This window comes from Ptychodera flava, chromosome 1 (assembly GCF_041260155.1).
Source record: "Ptychodera flava strain L36383 chromosome 1, AS_Pfla_20210202, whole genome shotgun sequence".
Lineage (NCBI taxonomy): Eukaryota > Metazoa > Hemichordata > Enteropneusta > Ptychoderidae > Ptychodera > Ptychodera flava.
In genome coordinates, this window is record NC_091928.1 from 14370651 (window position 1) to 14397825 (window position 27175).

General features: G+C 43.5%; 1 protein-coding gene across 1 annotated transcript in view; it reads right to left on the reverse strand.

Moving 5' to 3' along the window:
• Positions 1 to 218: 218 nt before the first annotated feature.
• The window catches only part of LOC139130722 (zinc phosphodiesterase ELAC protein 2-like), a 51033-nt gene continuing 24076 nt past the window's right edge, over positions 219 to 27175 (reverse strand). The window contains exons 22-23 of the mRNA XM_070696500.1: positions 1748 to 1898; positions 219 to 1058 (exon numbers count right to left, since the gene is read on the reverse strand). Of these exons, the coding sequence (XP_070552601.1) occupies positions 924 to 1058; positions 1748 to 1898 (286 nt within the window). The 3' untranslated portion in view covers positions 219 to 923. The remainder of the gene's footprint in view (positions 1059 to 1747; positions 1899 to 27175) is intronic.

Sequence of the window (27175 nt, forward strand, 5' to 3'; positions counted from 1 at the left end):
ATTTTGGCAAAAACCTGAAAAAATATGACCGGGGTACATTTTATAAAACAAAATTTGACTTTGGCGCTCAAAGGGTTAATGATTGGAAAAGAATTTCCCATTGTATAATTAGATCCAGGGATCAAAATACATACCTTTAATTTTGCAGACAAGCTCTGAAATCTCTAGATCTGTTAATCTTATAAGCTCACTAAAATCAATACTTCAACTAATTGGTGTTCAATTTAATATTCACACATTTTTATTGAATAATTCATTTATGTGATTTGCATAGTTTACATGTTCATATTCAAAGAGGGCTGTGTGCTGATAAATAAATACTGGATATTTCATCATGTTATTTACAGTCACTCAGGAAACTCCAGTAAATTCACCAGACCAAAATATTAAAAAAAGTTGTCTGGTATCTATGAGTGAATTTCAAACTCAAAACAAATGTCTTGTGTTTACAGAACCCCAAATAAACATTAAAAATATTAGACTGTGAAATTTTCATAAAGTTACAGATCACAAACTTTTCTTCCCGACATTCAAAAATTTCAAGTTCTGAATTGAATCATCTTCCATGAGGTTTGAACTCCTAACTCATGGTAAGGATGTATCTCACCAGACTAAGATGTCAGCTGTCAAACTAAATAAATGTGAGAAACAACTAAAATAATACCAACATGGTGACTTTATCTCTCAACCCTTTCACCACCATGGTTTGGCCCAAACGTATTGTCATCAATGGTGAGTGTGGATCTGTTTAAAGGAAATTCGGGGTGAACAGATTAATTTAGATGGGTTTACGTGAAAACTGTGACCCAATTTAAACTTCAATATGACACACAGAGAAGGTGTGAATTAGAACTCTAGAAACCCTGTCAACATTGATTGTCATATTTCCTGGAAACATAAAATCCTATGCCTACAGGATGTTGTTAACTTTTCAGAGATCTATTTTGTCTCAGCGAGCGCTTCTGTGACCTCATTTCCATATCTGCCATGGATTCCGCAAACAGACACTGCAACACGGGCAGCGACTTCGGCAATATCTGCATGTTGCCAAGCGTTACCTGGGAATGAAATAACAAATTTGCAAGGTCATGCCACATTTTTTGATGAATCAAGTCATCTCTGATTGACATGTTACAAGTGTATGCTGTAACGAAGATTTCTGCAGCAAGACACTTTTCAAAACAATAACTGAGAGCAGTTCTTTAACTTCTGACTGACAGTTCAAATGTAAAACAATCATTGCAAAATACATACATGACTGTTGGTATACCCGGGGAATCCTCAAAAATATTTATTAGCCTGTGGTCTAGAACAAAAATCCTGTGATGTTTTCACTTGACAGATATTTGCTTGACTGATCCTGCTAAATAATATACCCTATTTAATGGGTCTAAGTTGAATTATGTATTGATATAAGACTTTCTTGTTAACCTATTGATATGGTAATGAGTAAGCATGATAAGTGTTTACATGTAAATTACACATTTTGAATTGAATACTCTGCAAACTCTGACTGCTTGATGTATTGAAGCATTCAATTAATATCAGTACATTTCACTTGAACAGCAAATTATTCAAAGTACTACAAGTAAATGCATTTAGAGAGTTTGAGTTGTTTGTTAATTGTTTATTGCAAAATCTATCTTGCATAGTACTGGGATATCGGTTGTTGGTTAAGACGCCATTCATATTCTGGTATAGTGTACAGCTCCGAGAAAGCCATCGTATTACAGTCTAATTTACATACCTCCATGTGGTCAAATGCAATTCCTGTCTTCTTCATTTCCTCATCAGCTGTACTGATTATCGGGATCTTGGGATATCGTTGGCTGAAGTGCGTCAGCAACAGGAAGCCAGCATTCATTTTCCTGCTGATGTCAACTGCTTGTGGTATGGTGCTGAGACCGCAAATGTGGAAAAACAAAAACAAGATGAGAAAAAAAAATTGCTATATGAATAAACACTAAAAATATGTTATCTGCATTAGAATGAGGTCAATTGAGGTCAATCAGGGGGCAAAGTTGAAGTCAACCTGGAGCACAGCAGTGCTCAGCAAAGAAATGATACAATTTGTATCTGTATCACTGGGAACTAAAGGCCATCATGTTTATGGGTAGTATTAAAGCATTTTGCACACCATCTCACATGCTCTCATTGAGAGATAGCTGTATTCTTATCACTATATACCTTTGTCTAAAGTCAATTGACATTGTCCCATACGTTGTCAAAACCTGACTCTTACAAGTTCACACTCTGTTTGGAGTTATCATGTATCAATGAACCACTGCACTTGACTCTCAGAACTCTCACACCGACTGTGACAACACTCTGCGTGAAGTTACCATCTATCCATGAACCAATGCACTTGACTCAGTGGGTACACTCACACCTGACTGTGACAACACTCTGCGTGAAGTTACCATCTATCTATGAACCAATGCACTTGATGCTGTGAGTACACTCACACCTGACTGTGACAACACTCTGCATGAAGTTACCATCTATCTATGAACCAATGCACTTGATGCTGTGACAACACTGTGTGTGAAGTTACCATCTATCTATGAACCAATGCACTTGCGCTGTGAGTACACTCACACCTGACTGTGACAACACTCTGCATGAAGTTACCATCTATCTATGAACCAATGCACTTGACGCTGTGAGTACACTCACACCTGACTGTGACAACACTCTGCATGAAGTTACCATCTATCTATGAACCAATGCACTTGATGCTGTGAGTACACTCACACCTGACTGTGACAACACTGTGTGTGAAGTTACCATCTATCTATGAACCAATGCACTTGACGTGTGAGTACACTCACACCTGACTGTGACAACACTCTGCGTGAAGTACCATCTATCTATGAACCAATGCACTTGACTCTGTGAGTACACTCACACCTGACTGTGACAACACTCTGCATGAAGTTACCATCTATCTATGAACCAATGCACTTGATGCTGTGAGTACACTCACACCTGACTGTGACAACACTGTGTGTGAAGTTACCATCTATCTATGAACAATGCACTTGACGCTGTGAGTACACTCACACCTGACTGTGACAAAACTGTGTGTGAAGTTACCATCTATCTATGAACCAATGCACTTGATGCTGTGAGTACACTCACACCTGACTGTGACAAAACTGTGTGTGAAGTTACCATCTATCTATGAACCAATGCACTTGACTCTGTGAGTACACTCACACCTGACTGTGACAACACTGTGTGTGAAGTTACCATCTATCTATGAACCAATGCACTTGACGCTGTGAGTACACTCACACCTGACTGTGACAAAACTGTGTGTAAGTTACCATCTATCTATGAACCAATGCACTTGACTCTGTGAGTACACTCACACCTGACTGTGACAACACTGTGTGTGAAGTTACCATCTATCTATGAACCAATGCACTTGACTCTCAGAACACTCACACCTGACTGTGACAACACTCTGCGTGAAGTTACCATCTATCCATGAACCAATGCACTTGACTCAGTGGGTACACTCACACCTGACTGTGACAACACTCTGCGTGAAGTTACCATCTATCTATGAACCAATGCACTTGACTGCTGTGAGTACACTCACACCTGACTGTGACAACACTCTGCGTGAAGTTACCATCTATCTATGAACCAATGCACTTGATGCTGTGAGTACACTCACACCTGACTGTGACAAAACTGTGTGTGAAGTTACCATCTATCTATGAACCAATGCACTTGATGCTGTGAGTACACTCACACCTGACTGTGACAACACTCTGCATGAAGTTACCATCTATCTATGAACAATGCACTTGATGCTGTGAGTACACTCACACCTGACTGTGACAACACTCTGCATGAAGTTACCATCTATCTATGAACCAATGCACTTGACGCTGTGAGCACACTCACACCTGACTGTGACAACACTCTGCATGAAGTTACCATCTATCTATGAACCAATGCACTTGATGCTGTGAGCTCACTCACACCTGACTGTGACAACACTCTGCATGAAGTTACCATCTATCTATGAACCAATGCACTTGACGCTGTGAGCACACTCACACCTGACTGTGACAACACTCTGCATGAAGTTACCATCTATCTATGAACCAATGCACTTGATGCTGTGAGTACACTCACACCTGACTGTGACAACACTCTGCATGAAGTTACCATCTATCTATGAACCAATGCACTTGACGCTGTGAGCACACTCACACCTGACTGTGACAACACTCTGCATGAAGTTACCATCTATCTATGAACCAATGCACTTGATGCTGTGAGCTACACTCACACCTGACTGTGACAACACTCTGCATGAAGTTACCATCTATCTATGAACCAATGCACTTGACGCTGTGAGCACACTCACACCTGACTGTGACAAAACTCTGTGTGAAGTTACCATCTATCTATGAACCAATGCACTTGATGCTGTGAGTACACTCACACCTGACTGTGACAACACGCTGCATGAAGTTACCATCTATTTATGAACCAATGCACTTGATGCTGTGAGTACACTCAAACGTGACTGTGACAACACTGTGTGTGAAGTTACCATCTATCTATGAACCAATGCACTTGACTCTCAGAACTCTCACACCTGACTGTGACAACACTCTGCGTGAAGTTACCATCTATCCATGAACCAATGCACTTGACTCAGTGGGTACACTCACACCTGACTGTGACAACACTCTGCGTGAAGTTACCATCTATCTATGAACCAATGCACTTGATGCTGTGAGTACACTCACACCTGACTGTGACAACACTCTGCATGAAGTTACCATCTATCTATGAACCAATGCACTTGACGCTGTGAGTACACTCACACCTGACTGTGACAACACTCTGCATGAAGTTACCATCTATCTATGAACCAATGCACTTGACGCTGTGAGTACACTCACACCTGACTGTGACAACACTCTGCATGAAGTACCATCTATCTATGAACCAATGCACTTGATGCTGTGAGTACACTCACACCTGACTGTGACAACACTCTGCATGAAGTTACCATCTATCTATGAACCAATGCACGTGACGCTGTGAGTACACTCACACCTGACTGTGACAACACTGTGTGTGAAGTTACCATCTATCTATGAACCAATGCACTTGACGCTGTGAGTACACTCACACCTGACTGTGACAAAACTGTGTGTGAAGTTACCATCTATCTATGAACCAATGCACTTGACGCTGTGAGCACACTCACACCTGACTGTGACAAAACTGTGTGTGAAGTTACCATTTATCTATGAATCAATGCACTTGACTCTGTGAGTACACTCACACCTGACTGTGACAACACTGTGTGTGAAGTTACCATCTATCTATGAACCAATGCACTTGACTCTGAGAACTCTCACACCTGACTGTGACAACACTCTGCGTGAAGTTACCATCTATCCATGAACCAATGCACTTGACTCAGTGGGTACACTCACACCTGACTGTGACAACACTCTGCGTGAAGTTACCATCTATCTATGAACCAATGCACTTGACTGCTGTGAGTACACTCACACCTGACTGTGACAACACTCTGCGTGAAGTTACCATCTATCTATGAACCAATGCACTTGATGCTGTGAGTACACTCACACCTGACTGTGACAACACTGTGTGTGAAGTTACCATCTATCTATGAACCAATGCACTTGATGCTGTGAGTACACTCACACCTGACTGTGACAACACTCTGCATGAAGTACCATCTATTTATGAACCAATGCACTTGACGCTGTGAGCTACACTCACACCTGACTGTGACAACACTCTGCATGAAGTTACCATCTATCTATGAACCAATGCACTTGACGCTGTGAGCACACTCACACCTGACTGTGACAACACTCTGCATGAAGTTACCATCTATCTATGAACCAATGCACTTGATGCTGTGAGTACACTCACACCTGACTGTGACAACACTCTGCATGAAGTTACCATCTATCTATGAACCAATGCACTTGATGCTGTGAGTACACTCACACCTGACTGTGACAACACTCTGCATGAAGTTACCATCTATCTATGAACCAATGCACTTGACGCTGTGAGCACACTCACACCTGACTGTGACAACACTCTGCATGAAGTTACCATCTATCTATGAACCAATGCACTTGATGCTGTGAATACACTCACACCTGACTGTGACAACACTCTGCATGAAGTTACCATCTATCTATGAACCAATGCACTTGACGCTGTGAGCACACTCACACCTGACTGTGACAACACTCTGCATGAAGTTACCATCTATCTATGAACCAATGCACTTGATGCTGTGAGTACACTCACACCTGACTGTGACAACACTCTGCATGAAGTTACCATCTATCTATGAACCAATGCACTTGACGCTGTGAGCACACTCACACCTGACTGTGACAAAACTGTGTGTGAAGTTACCATCTATCTATGAACCAATGCACTTGATGCTGTGAGTACACTCACACCTGACTGTGACAACACGCTGCATGAAGTTACCATCTATTATGAACCAATGCACTTGATGCTGTGAGTACACTCAAACGTGACTGTGACAACACTGTGTGTGAAGTTACCATCTATCTATGAACCAATGCACTTGACTCTGTGAGAACACTCACACCTGACTGTGACAACACTCTGCGTGAAGTTACCATCTATCCATGAACCATGCACTTGACTCAGTGGGTACACTCACACCTGACTGTGACAACACTCTGCGTGAAGTTACCATCTATCTATGAACCAATGCACTTGATGCTGTGAGTACACTCACACCTGACTGTGACAACACTCTGCATGAAGTTACCATCTATCTATGAACCAATGCACTTGATGCTGTGAGTACACTCACACCTGACTGTGCAACACTCTGCATGAAGTTACCATCTATCTATGAACCAATGCACTTGACGCTGTGAGTACACTCACACCTGACTGTGACAACACTGTGTGTGAAGTTACCATCTATCTATGAACCAATGCACTTGACGTTGTGAGTACACTCACACCGACTGTGACAAAACTGTGTGTGAAGTTACCATCTATCTATGAACAATGCACTTGACGTTGTGAGTACACTCACACCTGACTGTGACAAAACTGTGTGTGAAGTTACCATTTATCTATGAACCAATGCACTTGACTCTGTGAGTACACTCACACCTGACTGTGACAACACTGTGTGTGAAGTTACCATCTATCTATGAACCAATGCACTTGACTCTGAGAACACTCACACCTGACTGTGACAACACTCTGCGTGAAGTTACCATCTATCCATGAACCAATGCACTTGACTCAGTGAGTACACTCACACCTGACTGTGACAACACTCTGCGTGAAGTTACCATCTATCTATGAACCAATGCACTTGACTCGTGGAGTACACTCACACCTGACTGTGACAACACTCTGCGTGAAGTTACCATCTATTTATGAACCAATGCACTTGATGCTGTGAGTACACTCACACCTGACTGTGACAACACTGTGTGTGAAGTTACCATCTATCTATGAACCAATGCACTTGATGCTGTGAGTACACTCACACCTGACTGTGACAACACTCTGCATGAAGTTACCATCTATCTATGAACCAATGCACTTGATGCTGTGAGTACACTCACACCTGACTGTGACAACACGCTGCATGAAGTTACCATCTATCTATGAACCAATGCACTTGACGCTGGAGCACACTCACACCTGACTGTGACAACACTCTGCATGAAGTTACCATCTATCTATGAACCAATGCACTTGATGCTGTGAGTACACTCACACGTGACTGTGACAACACTGTGTGTGAAGTTACCATCTATCTATGAACCAATGCACTTGACTCTCAGAACTCTCACACCTGACTGTGACAACACTCTGCGTGAAGTTACCATCTATCCATAACCAATGCACTTGACTGCATGGGTACACTCACACCTGACTGTGACAACACTCTGCGTGAAGTTACCATCTATCTATGAACCAATGCACTTGATGCTGTGAGTACACTCACACCTGACTGTGACAACACTCTGCATGAAGTTACCATCTATCTATGAACCAATGCACTTGATGCTGTGAGTACACTCACACCTGACTGTGACAAAACTGTGTGTGAAGTTACCATCTATCTATGAACCAATGCACTTGACGTTGTGAGTACACTCACACCTGACTGTGACAACACTCTGCGTGAAGTTACCATCTATCTATGAACCAATGCACTTGATGCTGTGAGTACACTCACACCTGACTGTGACAACACTCTGCGTGAAGTTACCATCTATCTATGAACCAATGCACTTGACGTTGTGAGTACACTCACACCTGACTGTGACAACACTCTGTGTGAAGTTACCATCTATCTATGAACCAATGCACTTGACGCTGTGAGTACACTCACACCTGACTGTGACAACACTCTGCGTGAAGTTACCATCTATCTATGAACCAATGCACTTGACGTTGTGAGTACACTCACACCTGACTGTGACAACACTCTGCGTGAAGTACCATCTATCTATGAACCAATGCACTTGACGCTGTGAGTACACTCACACCTGACTGTGACAACACGCTGCATGAAGTTACCATCTATCTATGAACCAATGCACTTGACTGCTGTGAGTACACTCACACCTGACTGTGACAACACTCTGCATGAAGTTACCATCTATCTATGAACCAATGCACTTGATGCTGTGAGCTCACTCACACCTGACTGTGACAACACTGTGTGTGAAGTTACCATCTATCTATGAACCAATGCACTTGACGCTGTGAGTACACTCACACCTGACTGTGACAAAACTGTGTGTGAAGTTACCATCTATTTATGAACCAATGCACTTGACGCTGTGAGTACACTCACACCTGACTGTGACAAAACTGTGTGTGAAGTTACCATTTATCTATGAATCAATGCACTTGACTCTGTGAGTACACTCACACCTGACTGTGACAACACTCTGCATGAAGTTACCATTATCTATGAACAATGCACTTGACTCTGTGAGTACACTCACACCTGACTGTGACAACACTGTGTGTGAAGTTACCATCTATCTATGAACCAATGCACTTGACTCCCAGAACTCTCACACCTGACTGTGACAACACTCTGCGTGAAGTTACCATCTATCCATGAACCAATGCACTTGACTCAGTGGGTACACTCACACCTGACTGTGACAACACTCTGCGTGAAGTTACCATCTATCTATGAACCAATGCACTTGACTCTGTGGGTACACTCACACCTGACTGTGACAACACTCTGCGTGAAGTTACCATCTATTATGAACCAATGCACTTGATGCTGTGAGTACACTCACACCTGACTGTGACAAAACTGTGTGTGAAGTTACCATCTATCTATGAACCAATGCACTTGATGCTGTGAGTACACTCACACCTGACTGTGACAACACTCTGCATGAAGTTACCATCTATTTATGAACCAATGCACTTGATGCTGTGAGTACACTCACACCTGACTGTGACAACACGCTGCATGAAGTTACCATCTATCTATGAACCAATGCACTTGACGCTGTGAGCACACTCACACCTGACTGTGACAACACTCTGCATGAAGTTACCATCTATCTATGAACCAATGCACTTGATGCTGTGAGTACACTCACACCTGACTGTGACAACACTCTGCATGAAGTTACCATCTATCTATGAACCAATGCACTTGATGCTGTGAGTACACTCACACCTGACTGTGACAACACTGTGTGTGAAGTTACCATCTATCTATGAACCAATGCACTTGACGCTGTGAGTACACTCACACCTGACTGTGACAAAACTGTGTGTGAAGTTACCATCTATCTATGAACCAATGCACTTGACGCTGTGAGCACACTCACACCTGACTGTGACAAAACTGTGTGTGAAGTTACCATCTATCTATGAACCAATGCACTTGACTGCTGTGAGTACACTCACACCTGACTGTGACAACACTGTGTGTGAAGTTACCATCTATCTATGAACCAATGCACTTGACTCGTGAGAACACTCACACCTGACTGTGACAACACTCTGCGTGAAGTTACCATCTATCCATGAACCAATGCACTTGACTCAGTGAGTACACTCACACCTGACTGTGACAACACTCTGCGTGAAGTTACCATCTATCTATGAACCAATGCACTTGATCTGTGGGTACACTCACACCTGACTGTGACAACACTCTGCGTGAAGTTACCATCTATTTATGAACCAATGCACTTGATGCTGTGAGTACACTCACACCTGACTGTGACAAAACTGTGTGTGAAGTTACCATCTATCTATGAACCAATGCACTTGATGCTGTGAGTACACTCACACCTGACTGTGACAACACTCTGCATGAAGTTACCATCTATTATGAACCAATGCACTTGATGCTGTGAGTACACTCACACCTGACTGTGACAACACTCTGCATGAAGTTACCATCTATCTATGAACCAATGCACTTGACGCTGTGAGCACACTCACACCTGACTGTGACAACACTCTGCATGAAGTTACCATCTATCTATGAACCAATGCACTTGATGCTGTGAGTACACTCACACCTGACTGTGACAACACTCTGCATGAAGTTACCATCTATCTATGAACCAATGCACTTGATGCTGTGAGTACACTCACACCTGACTGTGACAACACTCTGCATGAAGTTACCATCTATCTATGAACCAATGCACTTGACGCTGTGAGCACACTCACACCTGACTGTGACAACACTCTGCATGAAGTTACCATCTATCTATGAACCAATGCACTTGATGCTGTGAATACACTCACACCTGACTGTGACAACACTCTGCATGAAGTTACCATCTATCTATGAACCAATGCACTTGACGCTGTGAGCACACTCACACCTGACTGTGACAACACTCTGCATGAAGTTACCATCTATCTATGAACCAATGCACTTGATGCTGTGAGTCACTCACACCTGACTGTGACAACACTCTGCATGAAGTTACCATCTATCTATGAACCAATGCACTTGACGCTGTGAGCACACTCACACCTGACTGTGACAAAACTGTGTGTGAAGTTACCATCTATCTATGAACCAATGCACTTGATGCTGTGAGTACACTCACACCTGACTGTGACAACACTCTGCATGAAGTTACCATCTATCTATGAACCAATGCACTTGATGCTGTGAGTACACTCACACCTGACTGTGACAACACTGTGTGTGAAGTTACCATCTATCTATGAACCAATGCACTTGACTCTGAGTACACTCACACCTGACTGTGACAACACTCTGCGTGAAGTTACCATCTATCCATGAACCAATGCACTTGACTCAGTGGGTACACTCACACCTGACTGTGACAACACTCTGCGTGAAGTTACCATCTATCTATGAACCAATGCACTTGATGCTGTGAGTACACTCACACCTGACTGTGACAACACTCTGCATGAAGTTACCATCTATCTATGAACCAATGCACTTGATCTGTGAGTACACTCACACCTGACTGTGACAACACTCTGCATGAAGTTACCATCTATCTATGAACCAATGCACTTGACGCTGTGAGTACACTCACACCTGACTGTGACAACACTGTGTGTGAAGTTACCATCTATCTATGAACCAATGCACTTGACGTTGTGAGTACACTCACACCTGACTGTGACAAACACTGTGTGTGAAGTTACCATCTATCTATGAACCAATGCACTTGACGTTGTGAGTACACTCACACCTGACTGTGACAAAACTGTGTGTGAAGTTACCATTTATCTATGAACCAATGCACTTGACTCTGTGAGTACACTCACACCTGACTGTGACAACACTGTGTGTGAAGTTACCATCTATCTATGAACCAATGCACTTGACTCTCAGAGACTCTCACACCTGACTGTGACAACACTCTGCATGAAGTTACCATCTATCTATGAACCAATGCACTTGAGCTGTGAGTACACTCACACCTGACTGTGACAACACTCTGCGTGAAGTTACCATCTATCTATGAACCAATGCACTTGACTCTGTGGGTACACTCACACCTGACTGTGACAACACTCTGCGTGAAGTTACCATCTATTTATGAACCAATGCACTTGATGCTGTGAGTACACTCACACCTGACTGTGACAAACACTGTGTGTGAAGTTACCATCTATCTATGAACCAATGCACTTGATGCTGTGAGTACACTCACACCTGACTGTGACAACACTCTGCGTGAAGTTACCATCTATTTATGAACCAATGCACTTGATGCTGTGAGTACACTCACACCTGACTGTGACAACATCCTGCATAAAGTTACCATCTATCTATGAACCAATGCACTTGACGCTGTGAGCACACTCACACCTGACTGTGACAACACTCTGCATGAAGTTACCATCTATCTATGAACCAATGCACTGATGCTGTGAGTACACTCAAACGTGACTGTGACAACACTGTGTGTGAAGTTACCATCTATCTATGAACCAATGCACTTGACTCTCAGACTCTCACACCTGACTGTGACAACACTCTGCGTGAAGTTACCATCTATCCATGAACCAATGCACTTGACTGCAGTGGGTACACTCACACCTGACTGTGACAACACTCTGCGTGAAGTTACCATCTATCTATGAACCAATGCACTTGATGCTGTGAGTACACTCACACCTGACTGTGACAACACTCTGCATGAAGTTACCATCTATCTATGAACCAATGCACTTGAGCTGTGAGTACACTCACACCTGACTGTGACAAAACTGTGTGTGAAGTTACCATCTATCTATGAACCAATGCACTTGACGTTGTGAGTACACTCACACCTGACTGTGACAACACTCTGCGTGAAGTTACCATCTATCTATGAACCAATGCACTTGATGCTGTGAGTACACTCACACCTGACTGTGACAACACTCTGCGTGAAGTTACCATCTATCTATGAACCAATGCACTTGACGCTGTGAGTACACTCACACCTGACTGTGACAACACTCTGCGTGAAGTTACCATCTATCTATGAACCAATGCACTTGACGCTGTGAGTACACTCACACCTGACTGTGACAACACTCTGCGTGAAGTTACCATCTATCTATGAACCAATGCACTTGAGCTGTGAGTACACTCACACCTGACTGTGACAACACTCTGCGTGAAGATACCATCTATCTATGAACCAATGCACTTGACGCTGTGAGTACACTCACACTGACTGTGACAACACTCTGCATGAAGTTACCATCTATCTATGAACCAATGCACTTGACTCTGTGAGTACACTCACACCTGACTGTGACAACACTCTGCATGAAGTTACCATCTATCTATGAACCAATGCACTTGATGCTGTGAGTACACTCACACCTGACTGTGACAACACTGTGTGTGAAGTTACCATCTATCTATGAACCAATGCACTTGCGTGTGAGTACACTCACACCTGACTGTGACAAACACTGTGTGTGAAGTTACCATCTATTATGAACCAATGCACTTGACGCTGTGAGTACACTCACACCTGACTGTGACAAAACTGTGTGTGAAGTTACCATTTATCTATGAACCAATGCACTTGACTGCTGTGAGTACACTCACACCTGACTGTGACAACACTCTGCATGAAGTTACCATTTATCTATGAATCATTGCACTTGACTCTGTGAGTACACTCACACCTGACTGTGACAACACTGTGTGTGAAGTTACCATCTATCTATGAACCAATGCACTTGACTCTCAGAACTCTCACACCTGACTGTGACAACACTCTGCGTGAAGTTACCATCTATCCATGAACCAATGCACTTGACTCAGTGGGTACACTCACACCTGACTGTGACAACACTCTGCGTGAAGTTACCATCTATCTATGACCAATGCACTTGACTCTGTGGGTACACTCACACCTGACTGTGACAACACTCTGCGTGAAGTTACCATCTATTTATGAACCAATGCACTTGATGCTGTGAGTACACTCACACCTGACTGTGACAAACACTGTGTGTGAAGTTACCATCTATCTATGAACCAATGCACTTGATGCTGTGAGTACACTCACACCTGACTGTGACAACACTCTGCATGAAGTTACCATCTATTTATGAACCAATGCACTTGATGCTGTGAGTACACTCACACCTGACTGTGACAACACGCTGCATGAAGTTACCATCTATCTATGAACCAATGCACTTGACGCTGTGAGCACACTCACACCTGACTGTGACAACACTCTGCATGAAGTTACCATCTATCTATGAACCAATGCACTTGATGCTGTGAGTACACTCACACGTGACTGTGACAAAACTGTGTGTGAAGTTACCATCTATCTATGAACCAATGCACTTGATGCTGTGAGTACACTCACACCTGACTGTGACAACACTCTGCATGAAGTTACCATCTATCTATGAACCAATGCACTTGACGCTGTGAGCACACTCACACCTGACTGTGACAAAACTCTGTGTGAAGTTACCATCTATCTATGAACCAATGCACTTGATGCTGTGAGTACACTCACACCTGACTGTGACAACACGCTGCATGAAGTTACCATCTATTATGAACCAATGCACTTGATGCTGTGAGTACACTCACACCTGACTGTGACAACACTGTGTGTGAAGTTACCATCTATCTATGAACCAATGCACTTGACTCTCAGAACTCTCACACCTGACTGTGACAACACTCTGCGTGAAGTTACCATCTATCCATGAACCAATGCACTTGACTCAGTGGGTACACTCACACCTGACTGTGACAACACTCTGCGTGAAGTTACCATCTATCTATGAACCAATGCACTTGATGCTGTGAGTACACTCACACCTGACTGTGACAACACTCTGCATGAAGTTACCATCTATCTATGAACCAATGCACTTGACGCTGTGAGTACACTCACACCTGACTGTGACAACACTCTGCATGAAGTTACCATCTATCTATGAACCAATGCACTGACGCTGTGAGTACACTCACACCTGACTGTGACAACACTCTGCATGAAGTTACCATCTATCTATGAACCAATGCACTTGATGCTGTGAGTACACTCACACCTGACTGTGACAACACTCTGCATGAAGTTACCATCTATCTATGAACCAATGCACGTGACGCTGTGAGTACACTCACACCTGACTGTGACAACACTCTGCGTGAAGTTACCATCTATCTATGAACCAATGCACTTGACTGCTGTGAGTACACTCACACCTGACTGTGACAAACTGTGTGAAGTTACCATCTATCTATGAACCAATGCACTTGACGCTGTGAGCACACTCACACCTGACTGTGACAAAACTGTGTGTGAAGTTACCATATCTATGAATCATGCACTTGACTCTGTGAGTACACTCACACCTGACTGTGACAACACTGTGTGTGAAGTTACCATCTATCTATGAACCAATGCACTTGACTCTCAGAACTCTCACACCTGACTGTGACAACACTCTGCGTGAAGTTACCATCTATCCATGAACCAATGCACTTGACTCAGTGGGTACACTCACACCTGACTGTGACAACACTCTGCGTGAAGTTACCATCTATCTATGAACCAATGCACTTGACTCTGTGGGTACACTCACACCTGACTGTGACAACACTCTGCGTGAAGTTACCATCTATCTATGAACCAATGCACTTGATGCTGTGAGTACACTCACACCTGACTGTGACAAAACTGTGTGTGAAGTTACCATCTATCTATGAACCAATGCACTTGATGCTGTGAGTACACTCACACCTGACTGTGACAACACTCTGCATGAAGTTACCATCTATTTATGAACCAATGCACTTGATGCTGTGAGTACACTCACACCTGACTGTGACAACACTCTGCATGAAGTTACCATCTATCTATGAACCAATGCACTTGACGCTGTGAGCACACTCACACCTGACTGTGACAACACTCTGCATGAAGTTACCATCTATCTATGAACCAATGCACTTGATGCTGTGAGTACACTCACACCTGACTGTGACAACACTCTGCATGAAGTTACCATCTATCTATGAACCAATGCACTTGATGCTGTGAGTACACTCACACCTGACTGTGACAACACTCTGCATGAAGTTACCATCTATCTATGAACCAATGCACTTGATGCTGTGAGTACACTCACACCTGACTGTGACAACACGCTGCATGAAGTTACCATCTATCTATGAACCAATGCACTTGATGCTGTGAGTACACTCACACCTGACTGTGACAACACTCTGCATGAAGTTACCATCTATCTATGAACCAATGCACTTGATGCTGTGAGTACACTCACACCTGACTGTGACAACACTCTGCATGAAGTTACCATCTATCTATGAACCAATGCACTTGATGCTGTGAGCTACACTCACACCTGACTGTGACAACACTCTGCATGAAGTTACCATCTATCTATGAACCAATGCACTTGACGCTGTGAGCACACTCACACCTGACTGTGACAAAACTGTGTGTGAAGTTACCATCTATCTATGAACCAATGCACTTGATGCTGTGAGTACACTCACACCTGACTGTGACAACACGCTGCATGAAGTTACCATCTATTTATGAACCAATGCACTTGATGCTGTGAGTACACTCAAACGTGACTGTGACAACACTGTGTGTGAAGTTACCATCTATCTATGAACCAATGCACTTGACTCTCAGAACACTCACACCTGACTGTGACAACACTCTGCGTGAAGTTACCATCTATCCATGAACCAATGCACTTGACTCAGTGGGTACACTCACACCTGACTGTGACAACACTCTGCGTGAAGTTACCATCTATCTATGAACCAATGCACTTGATGCTGTGAGTACACTCACACCTGACTGTGACAACACTCTGCATGAAGTTACCATCTATCTATGAACCAATGCACTTGATGCTGTGAGTACACTCACACCTGACTGTGACAACACTCTGCATGAAGTTACCATCTATCTATGAACCAATGCACGTGACGCTGTGAGTACACTCACACCTGACTGTGACAACACTGTGTGTGAAGTTACCATCTATCTATGAACCAATGCACTTGACGTTGTGAGTACACTCACACCTGACTGTGACAAAACTGTGTGTGAAGTTACCATCTATCTATGAACCAATGCACTTGACGTTGTGAGTACACTCACACCTGACTGTGACAAACTGTGTGTGAAGTTACCATTTATCTATGAACCATTGCACTTGACTCTGTGAGTACACTCACACCTGACTGTGACAACAACTGTGTGTGAAGTTACCATCTATCTATGAACCAATGCACTTGACTCTCAGAACACTCACACCTGACTGTGACAACACTCTGCGTGAAGTTACCATCTATCCATGAACCAATGCACTTGACTCTGTGGGTACACTCACACCTGACTGTGACAACACTCTGCGTGAAGTTACCATCTATCTATGAACCAATGCACTTGATCTGTGGGTACACTCACACCTGACTGTGACAACACTCTGCGTGAAGTTACCATCTATTTATGAACCAATGCACTTGATGCTGTGAGTACACTCACACCTGACTGTGACAAAACTGTGTGTGAAGTTACCATCTATCTATGAACCAATGCACTTGATGCTGTGAGTACACTCACACCTGACTGTGACAACACTCTGCATGAAGTTACCATCTATTTATGAACCAATGCACTTGATGCTGTGAGTACACTCACACCTGACTGTGACAACACGCTGCATGAAGTTACCATCTATCTATGAACCAATGCACTTGACGCTGTGAGCACACTCACACCTGACTGTGACAACACTCTGCATGAAGTTACCATCTATCTATGAACCAATGCACTTGATGCTGTGAGTACACTCAAACGTGACTGTGACAACACTGTGTGTGAAGTTACCATCTATCTATGAACCAATGCACTTGACTCTCAGAACTCTCACACCTGACTGTGACAACACTCTGCGTGAAGTTACCATCTATCCATGAACCAATGCACTTGACTCAGTGGGTACACTCACACCTGACTGTGACAACACTCTGCGTGAAGTTACCATCTATCTATGAACCAATGCACTTGATGCTGTGAGTACACTCACACCTGACTGTGACAACACTCTGCATGAAGTTACCATCTATCTATGAACCAATGCACTTGATGCTGTGAGTACACTCACACCTGACTGTGACAACACTGTGTGTGAAGTTACCATCTATCTATGAACCAATGCACTTGACGCTGTGAGTACACTCACACCTGACTGTGACAACACTCTGCGTGAAGTTACCATCTATCTATGAACCAATGCACTTGATGCGTGAGTACACTCACACCTGACTGTGACAACACTCTGCGTGAAGTTACCATCTATCTATGAACCAATGCACTTGACGTCTGTGAGTACACTCACACCTGACTGGGACAACACTCTGTGTGAAGTTACCATCTATCTATGAACCAATGCACTTGACGCTGTGAGTACACTCACACCTGACTGTGACAACACTCTGCGTGAAGTTACCATCTATCTATGAACCAATGCACTTGACGCTGTGAGTACACTCACACCTGACTGTGACAACACTCTGCGTGAAGTTACCATCTATCTATGAACCAATGCACTTGACGCTGTGAGTACACTCACACCTGACTGTGACAACACTCTGCATGAAGTTACCATCTATCTATGAACCAATGCACTTGACTCTGTGAGTACACTCACACCTGACTGTGACAACACTCTGCATGAAGTTACCATCTATCTATGAACCAATGCACTTGATGCTGTGAGTACACTCACACCTGACTGTGACAACACTGTGTGTGAAGTTACCATCTATCTATGAACCAATGCACTTGACGTCTGTGAGTACACTCACACCTGACTGTGACAAACACTGTGTGTGAAGTTACCATCTATCTATGAACCAATGCACTTGACGCTGTGAGTACACTCACACCTGACTGTGACAAAACTGTGTGTGAAGTTACCATTCTATCTATGAACAATGCACTTGACTCTGTGAGTACACTCACACCTGACTGTGACAACACTCTGCGTGAAGTTACCATTATCTATGAATCAATGCACTTGACTCTGTGAGTACACTCACACCTGACTGTGACAACACTGTGTGTGAAGTTACCATCTATCTATGAACCAATGCACTTGACTGCAGAACTCTCACACCTGACTGTGACAACACTCTGCGTGAAGTTACCATCTATCCATGAACCAATGCACTTGACTCAGTGGGTACACTCACACCTGACTGTGACAACACTCTGCGTGAAGTTACCATCTATCTATGAACCAATGCACTTGACTCTGTGGGTACACTCACACCTGACTGTGACAACACTCTGCGTGAAGTTACCATCTATTTATGAACCAATGCACTTGATGCTGTGAGTACACTCACACCTGACTGTGACAAAACTGTGTGTGAAGTTACCATCTATCTATGAACCAATGCACTTGATGCTGTGAGTACACTCACACCTGACTGTGACAACACTCTGCGTGAAGTTACCATCTATCTATGAACCAATGCACTTGATGCTGTGAGTACACTCACACCTGACTGTGACAACACGCTGCATGAAGTTACCATCTATCTATGAACCAATGCACTTGACGCTGTGAGCACACTCACACCTGACTGTGACAACACTCTGCATGAAGTTACCATCTATCTATGAACCAATGCACTTGATGCTGTGAGTACACTCACACCTGACTGTGACAAAACTGTGTGTGAAGTTACCATCTATCTATGAACCAATGCACTTGATGCTGTGAGCTACACTCACACCTGACTGTGACAACACTCTGCATGAAGTTACCATCTATCTATGAACCAATGCACTTGATGCTGTGAGCACACTCACACCTGACTGTGACAACACTCTGCATGAAGTTACCATCTATCTATGAACCAATGCACTTGATGCTGTGAGTCACTCACACCTGACTGTGACAACACTGTGTGTGAAGTTACCATCTATCTATGAACCAATGCACTTGACGTTGTGAGTACACTCACACCTGACTGTGACAAACACTGTGTGTGAAGTTACCATCTATCTATGAACCAATGCACTTGACGTTGTGAGTACACTCACACCTGACTGTGACAAAACTGCGTGTGAAGTTACCATTTATCTATGAACAATGCACTTGACTCTGTGAGTACACTCACACCTGACTGTGACAACACTGTGTGTGAAGTTACCATCTATCTATGAACCAATGCACTTGATGTGTGAGTACACTCACACCTGACTGTGACAACACTGTGTGTGAAGTTACCATCTATCTATGAACCAATGCACTTGATGCTGTGAGTACACTCACACCTGACTGTGACAACACTGTGTGTGAAGTTACCATCTATCTATGAACCAATGCACTTGATGTTGTGAGTACACTCACACCTGACTGTGACAACACTCTGTATGAAGTTACCATCTATCTATGAACCAAATGCACTTGACGCTGTGAGTACACTCACACCTGACTGTGACAACACGCTGCATGAAGTTACCATCTATCTATGAACCAATGCACTTGACGCTGTGAGCACACTCACACCTGACTGTGACAACACTCTGCATGAAGTTACCATCTATCTATGAACCAATGCACTGATGCTGTGAGTACACTCACACCTGACTGTGACAACACTGTGTGTGAAGTTACTATCTATCTATGAACCAATGCACTTGACGTTGTGAGTACACTCACACCTGACTGTGACAACACTCTGCGTGAAGTTACCATCTATCCATGAACCAATGCACTTGACGCTGTGAGTACACTCACACCTGACTGTGACAACACTGTGTGTGAAGTTACCATCTATCTATGAACCAATGCACTTGACTGTGTTGAGTACACTCACACCTGACTGTGACAACACTCTGCGTGAAGTTACCATCTATTTATGAACCAATGCACTTGATGCTGTGAGTACACTCACACCTGACTGTGACAAAACTGTGTGTGAAGTTACCATCTATCTATGAACCAATGCACTTGATGCTGTGAGTACACTCACACCTGACTGTGACAACACTCTGCATGAAGTTACCATCTATCTATGAACCAATGCACTTGATGCTGTGAGTACACTCACACCTGACTGTGACAACACGCTGCATGAAGTTACCATCTATCTATGAACCAATGCACTTGACGCTGTGAGCACACTCACACCTGACTGTGACAACACTCTGCATGAAGTTACCATCTATCTATGAACCAATGCACTTGATGCTGTGAGCTCACTCACACCTGACTGTGACAACACGCTGCATGAAGTTACCATCTATCTATGAACCAATGCACTTGATGCTGTGAGCTCACTCACACCTGACTGTGACAACACTCTGCATGAAGTTACCATCTATCTATGAACCAATGCACTTGATGCTGTGAGCTACACTCACACCTGACTGTGACAACACTCTGCGTGAAGTTACCATCTATCTATGAACCAATGCACTTGACGTTGTGAGTACACTCACACCTGACTGTGACAAAACTGTGTGTGAAGTTACCATCTATCTATGAACCAATGCACTTGACGTTGTGAGTACCTCACACCTGACTGTGACAAACTGTGTGTGAAGTTACCATCTATCTATGAACCAATGCACTTGACGCTGTGAGTACACTCACACCTGACTGTGACAACACTCTGCGTGAAGTTACCATCTATCTATGAACCAATGCACTTGATGCTGTGAGTACACTCACACCTGACTGTGACAACACTGTGTGTGAAGTTACCATCTATCTATGAACCAAATGCACTGGATGCTGTGAGTACACTCACACCTGACTGTGACAACACTCTGCATGAAGTTACCATCTATCTATGAACCAATGCACTTGATGCTGTGAGTCACTCACACCTGACTGTGACAACACTCTGCATGAAGTTACCATCTATCTATGAACCAATGCACTTGATGCTGTGAGCTCACTCACACCTGACTGTGACAACACTCTGCATGAAGTTACCATCTATCTATGAACCAATGCACTTGATGCTGTGAGCACACTCACACCTGACTGTGACAACACTCTGCATGAAGTTACTATCTATCTATGAACCAATGCACTTGATGCTGTGAGCTCACTCACACCTGACTGTGACAACACTGTGTGTGAAGTTACCATCTATCTGAACCAATGCACTTGACGTTGTGAGTACACTCACACCTGACTGTGACAAAACTGTGTGTGAAGTTACCATTATCTATGAACCAATGCACTTGACGTTGTGAGTACACTCACACCTGACTGTGACAACACTGTGTGTGAAGTTACCATCTATCTATGAACCAATGCACTTGATGTTGTGAGTACACTCACACCTGACTGTGACAACACTGTGTGTGAAGTTACCATCTATCTATGAACCAATGCACTTGATGTTGTGAGTACACTCACACCTGACTGTGACAACACTGTGTGTGAAGTTACCATCTATCTATGAACCATAATGCACTGGATGCTGTGAGTACACTCACACCTGACTGTGACAACACGCTGCATGAAGTTACTATCTATCTATGAACCAATGCACTTGACGCTGTGAGTACACTCACACCTGACTGTGACAACACTCTGCGTGAAGTTACCATCTATCTATGAACCAATGCACTTGATGCTGTGAGTACACTCACACCTGACTGTGACAAAACTGTGTGTGAAGTTACCATCTATCTATGAACCAATGCACTTGATGCTGTGAGTACACTCACACCTGACTGTGACAACACTCTGCATGAAGTTACCATCTATTTATGAACCAATGCACTTGATGCTGTGAGTACACTCACACCTGACTGTGACAACACGCTGCATGAAGTTACCATCTATCTATGAACCAATGCACTTGACGCTGTGAGCACACTCACACCTGACTGTGACAACACTCTGCATGAAGTTACCGTCTATCTATGAACCAATGCACTTGATGCTGTGAGTACACTCAAACGTGACTGTGACAACACTGTGTGTGAAGTTACCATCTATCTATGAACCAATGCACTTGACTCTCAGAACTCTCACACCTGACTGTGACAACACTCTGCGTGAAGTTACCTTCTATCCATGAACCAATGCACTTGACTCAGTGGGTACACTCACACCTGACTGTGACAACACTCTGCGTGAAGTTACCATCTATCTATGAACCAATGCACTTGATGCTGTGAGTACACTCACACCTGACTGTGACAACACTCTGCATGAAGTTACCATCTATCTATGAACCAATGCACTTGATGCTGTGAGTACACTCACACCTGACTGTGACAAAACTGTGTGTGAAGTTACCATCTATCTATGAACCAATGCACTTGACGCTGTGAGTACACTCACACCTGACTGTGACAACACTCTGCGTGAAGTTACCATCTATCTATGAACCAATGCACTTGACATTGTGAGTACACTCACACCTGACTGTGACAACACTCTGCGTGAAGATACCATCTATCTATGAACCAATGCACTTGACGCTGTGAGTACACTCACACCTGACTGTGACAACACGCTGCATGAAGTTACCATCTATCTATGAACCAATGCACTTGACTCTGTGAGTACACTCACACCTGACTGTGACAACACTCTGCATGAAGTTACCATCTATCTATGAACCAATGCACTTGATGCTGTGAGCTCACTCACACCTGACTGTGACAACACTGTGTGTGAAGTTACCATCTATCTATGAACCAATGCACTTGACGTTGTGAGTACACTCACACCTGACTGTGACAAAACTGTGTGTGAAGTTACCATCTATTTATGAACCAATGCACTTGACGCTGTGAGTACACTCACACCTGACTGTGACAAAACTGTGTGTGAAGTTACCATTTATCTATGAATCATTGCACTTGACTCTGTGAGTACACTCACACCTGACTGTGACAACACTCTGCATGAAGTTACCATTTATCTATGAACCATTGCACTTGACTCTGTGAGTACACTCACACCTGACTGTGACAACACTGTGTGTGAAGTTACCATCTATCTATGAACCAATGCACTTGACTCCGAGAACTCTCACACCTGACTGTGACAACACTCTGCGTGAAGTTACCATCTATCTATGAACCAATGCACTTGACTCTGTGGGTACACTCACACCTGACTGTGACAACACTCTGCGTGAAGTTACCATCTATCTATGAACCAATGCACTTGACTCTGTGAGTACACTCACACCTGACTGTGACAACACTCTGCGTGAAGTTACCATCTATTTATGAACCAATGCACTTGATGCTGTGAGTACACTCACACCTGACTGTGACAACACTGTGTGTGAAGTTACCATCTATCTATGAACCAATGCACTTGATGCTGTGAGTACACTCACACCTGACTGTGACAACACTCTGCATGAAGTTACCATCTATCTATGAACCAATGCACTTGATGCTGTGAGTACACTCACACCTGACTGTGACAACACGCTGCATGAAGTTACCATCTATCTATGAACCAATGCACTTGACGCTGTGAGCACACTCACACCTGACTGTGACAACACTCTGCATGAAGTTACCATCTATCTATGAACCAATGCACTTGATGCTGTGAGTACACTCACACGTGACTGTGACAAAACTGTGTGTGAAGTTACCATCTATCTATGAACCAATGCACTTGATGCTGTGAGCTCACTCACACCTGACTGTGACAACACTCTGCATGAAGTTACCATCTATCTATGAACCAATGCACTTGATGCTGTGAGTACACTCACACCTGACTGTGACAACACTCTGCATGAAGTTACTATCTATCTATGAACCAATGCACTTGATGCTGTGAGCTCACTCACACCTGACTGTGACAACACTGTGTGTGAAGTTACCATCTATCTATGAACCAATGCACTTGACGTTGTGATTACACTCACACCTGACTGTGACAAAACTGTGTGTGAAGTTACCATCTATCTATGAACCAATGCACTTGACGTTGTGAGTACACTCACACCTGACTATGACAAAACTGCGTGTGAAGTTACCATTATCTATGAATCATTGCACTTGACTCTGTGAGTACACTCACACCTGACTGTGACAACACTGTGTGTGAAGTTACCATCTATCTATGAACCAATGCACTTGATGTTGTGAGTACACTCACACCTGACTGTGACAACACTGTGTGTGAAGTTACCATCTATCTATGAACCAATGCACTTGATGTTGTGAGTACACTCACACCTGACTGTGACAACACTCTGTGTGTGAAGTTACCATCTATCTATGAACCAATGCACTTGATGCTGTGAGTACACTCACACCTGACTGTGACAACACTCTGCATGAAGTTACCATCTATCTATGAACCAATGCACTTGATGCTGTGAGTACACTCACACCTGACTGTGACAACACTCTGCATGAAGTTACCATCTATCTATGAACCAATGCACTTGATGCTGTGAGCACACTCACACCTGACTGTGACAACACTCTGCATGAAGTTACCATCTATCTATGAACCAATGCACTTGATGCTGTGAGTACACTCACACCTGACTGTGACAACACTGTGTGTGAAGTTACCATCTATCTATGAACCAATGCACTTGACGTGTGAGTACACTCACACCTGACTGTGACAACACTCTGCGTGAAGTTACCATCTATCTATGAACCAATGCACTTGACGCTGTGAGTACACTCACACCTGACTGTGACAACACTGTGTGTGAAGTTACCATCTATCTATGAACCAATGCACTTGACTTGTGAGTACACTCACACCTGACTGTGACAACACTCTGCGTGAAGTTACCATCTATTATGAACCAATGCACTTGATGCTGTGAGTACACTCACACCTGACTGTGACAACAAACTGTGTGTGAAGTTACCATCTATCTATGAACCAATGCACTTGATGCTGTGAGTACACTCACACCTGACTGTGACAACACTCTGCATGAAGTTACCATCTATTATGAACCAATGCACTTGATGCTGTGAGTACACTCACACCTGACTGTGACAACACGCTGCATGAAGTTACCATCTATCTATGAACCAATGCACTTGACGCTGTGAGCACACTCACACCTGACTGTGACAACACTCTGCATGAAGTTACCATCTATCTATGAACCAATGCACTTGATGCTGTGAGCTCACTCACACCTGACTGTGACAACACTCTGCATGAAGTTACCATCTATCTATGAACCAATGCACTTGATGCTGTGAGTACACTCACACCTGACTGTGACAACACTCTGCATGAAGTTACCATCTATCTATGAACCAATGCACTTGATGCTGTGAGCTCACTCACACCTGACTGTGACAACACTCTGCATGAAGTTACCATCTATCTATGAACCAATGCACTTGATGCTGTGAGCTTACTCACACCTGACTGTGACAACACTCTGCGTGAAGTTACCATCTATCTATGAACCAATGCACTTCATGCTGTGAGCACACTCACACCTGACTGTGACAACACTCTGCATGAAGTTACTATCTATCTATGAACCAATGCACTTGATGCTGTGAGCTCACTCACACCTGACTGTGACAACACTGTGTGTGAAGTTACCATCTATCTATGAACCAATGCACTTGACGTTGTGATTACACTCACACCTGACTGTGACAAAACTGTGTGTGAAGTTACCATCTATCTATGAACCAATGCACTTGACGTTGTGAGTACACTCACACCTGACTGTGACAAAACTGCGTGTGAAGTTACCATCTTATCTATGAACCATGCACTTGATGTTGTGAGTACACTCACACCTGACTGTGACAACACTGTGTGTGAAGTTACCATCTATCCATGAACCAATGCACTTGATGTTGTGAGTACACTCACACCTGACTGTGACAACACTGTGTGTGAAGTTACCATCTATCTATGAACCATTAATGCACTGGATGCTGTGAGCACACTCACACCTGACTGTGACAACACTCTGCATGAAGTTACCATCTATCTATGAACCAATGCACTTGATGCTGTGAGCTCACTCACACCTGACTGTGACAACACTCTGCATGAAGTTACCATCTATCTATGAACCAATGCACTTGATGCTGTGAGC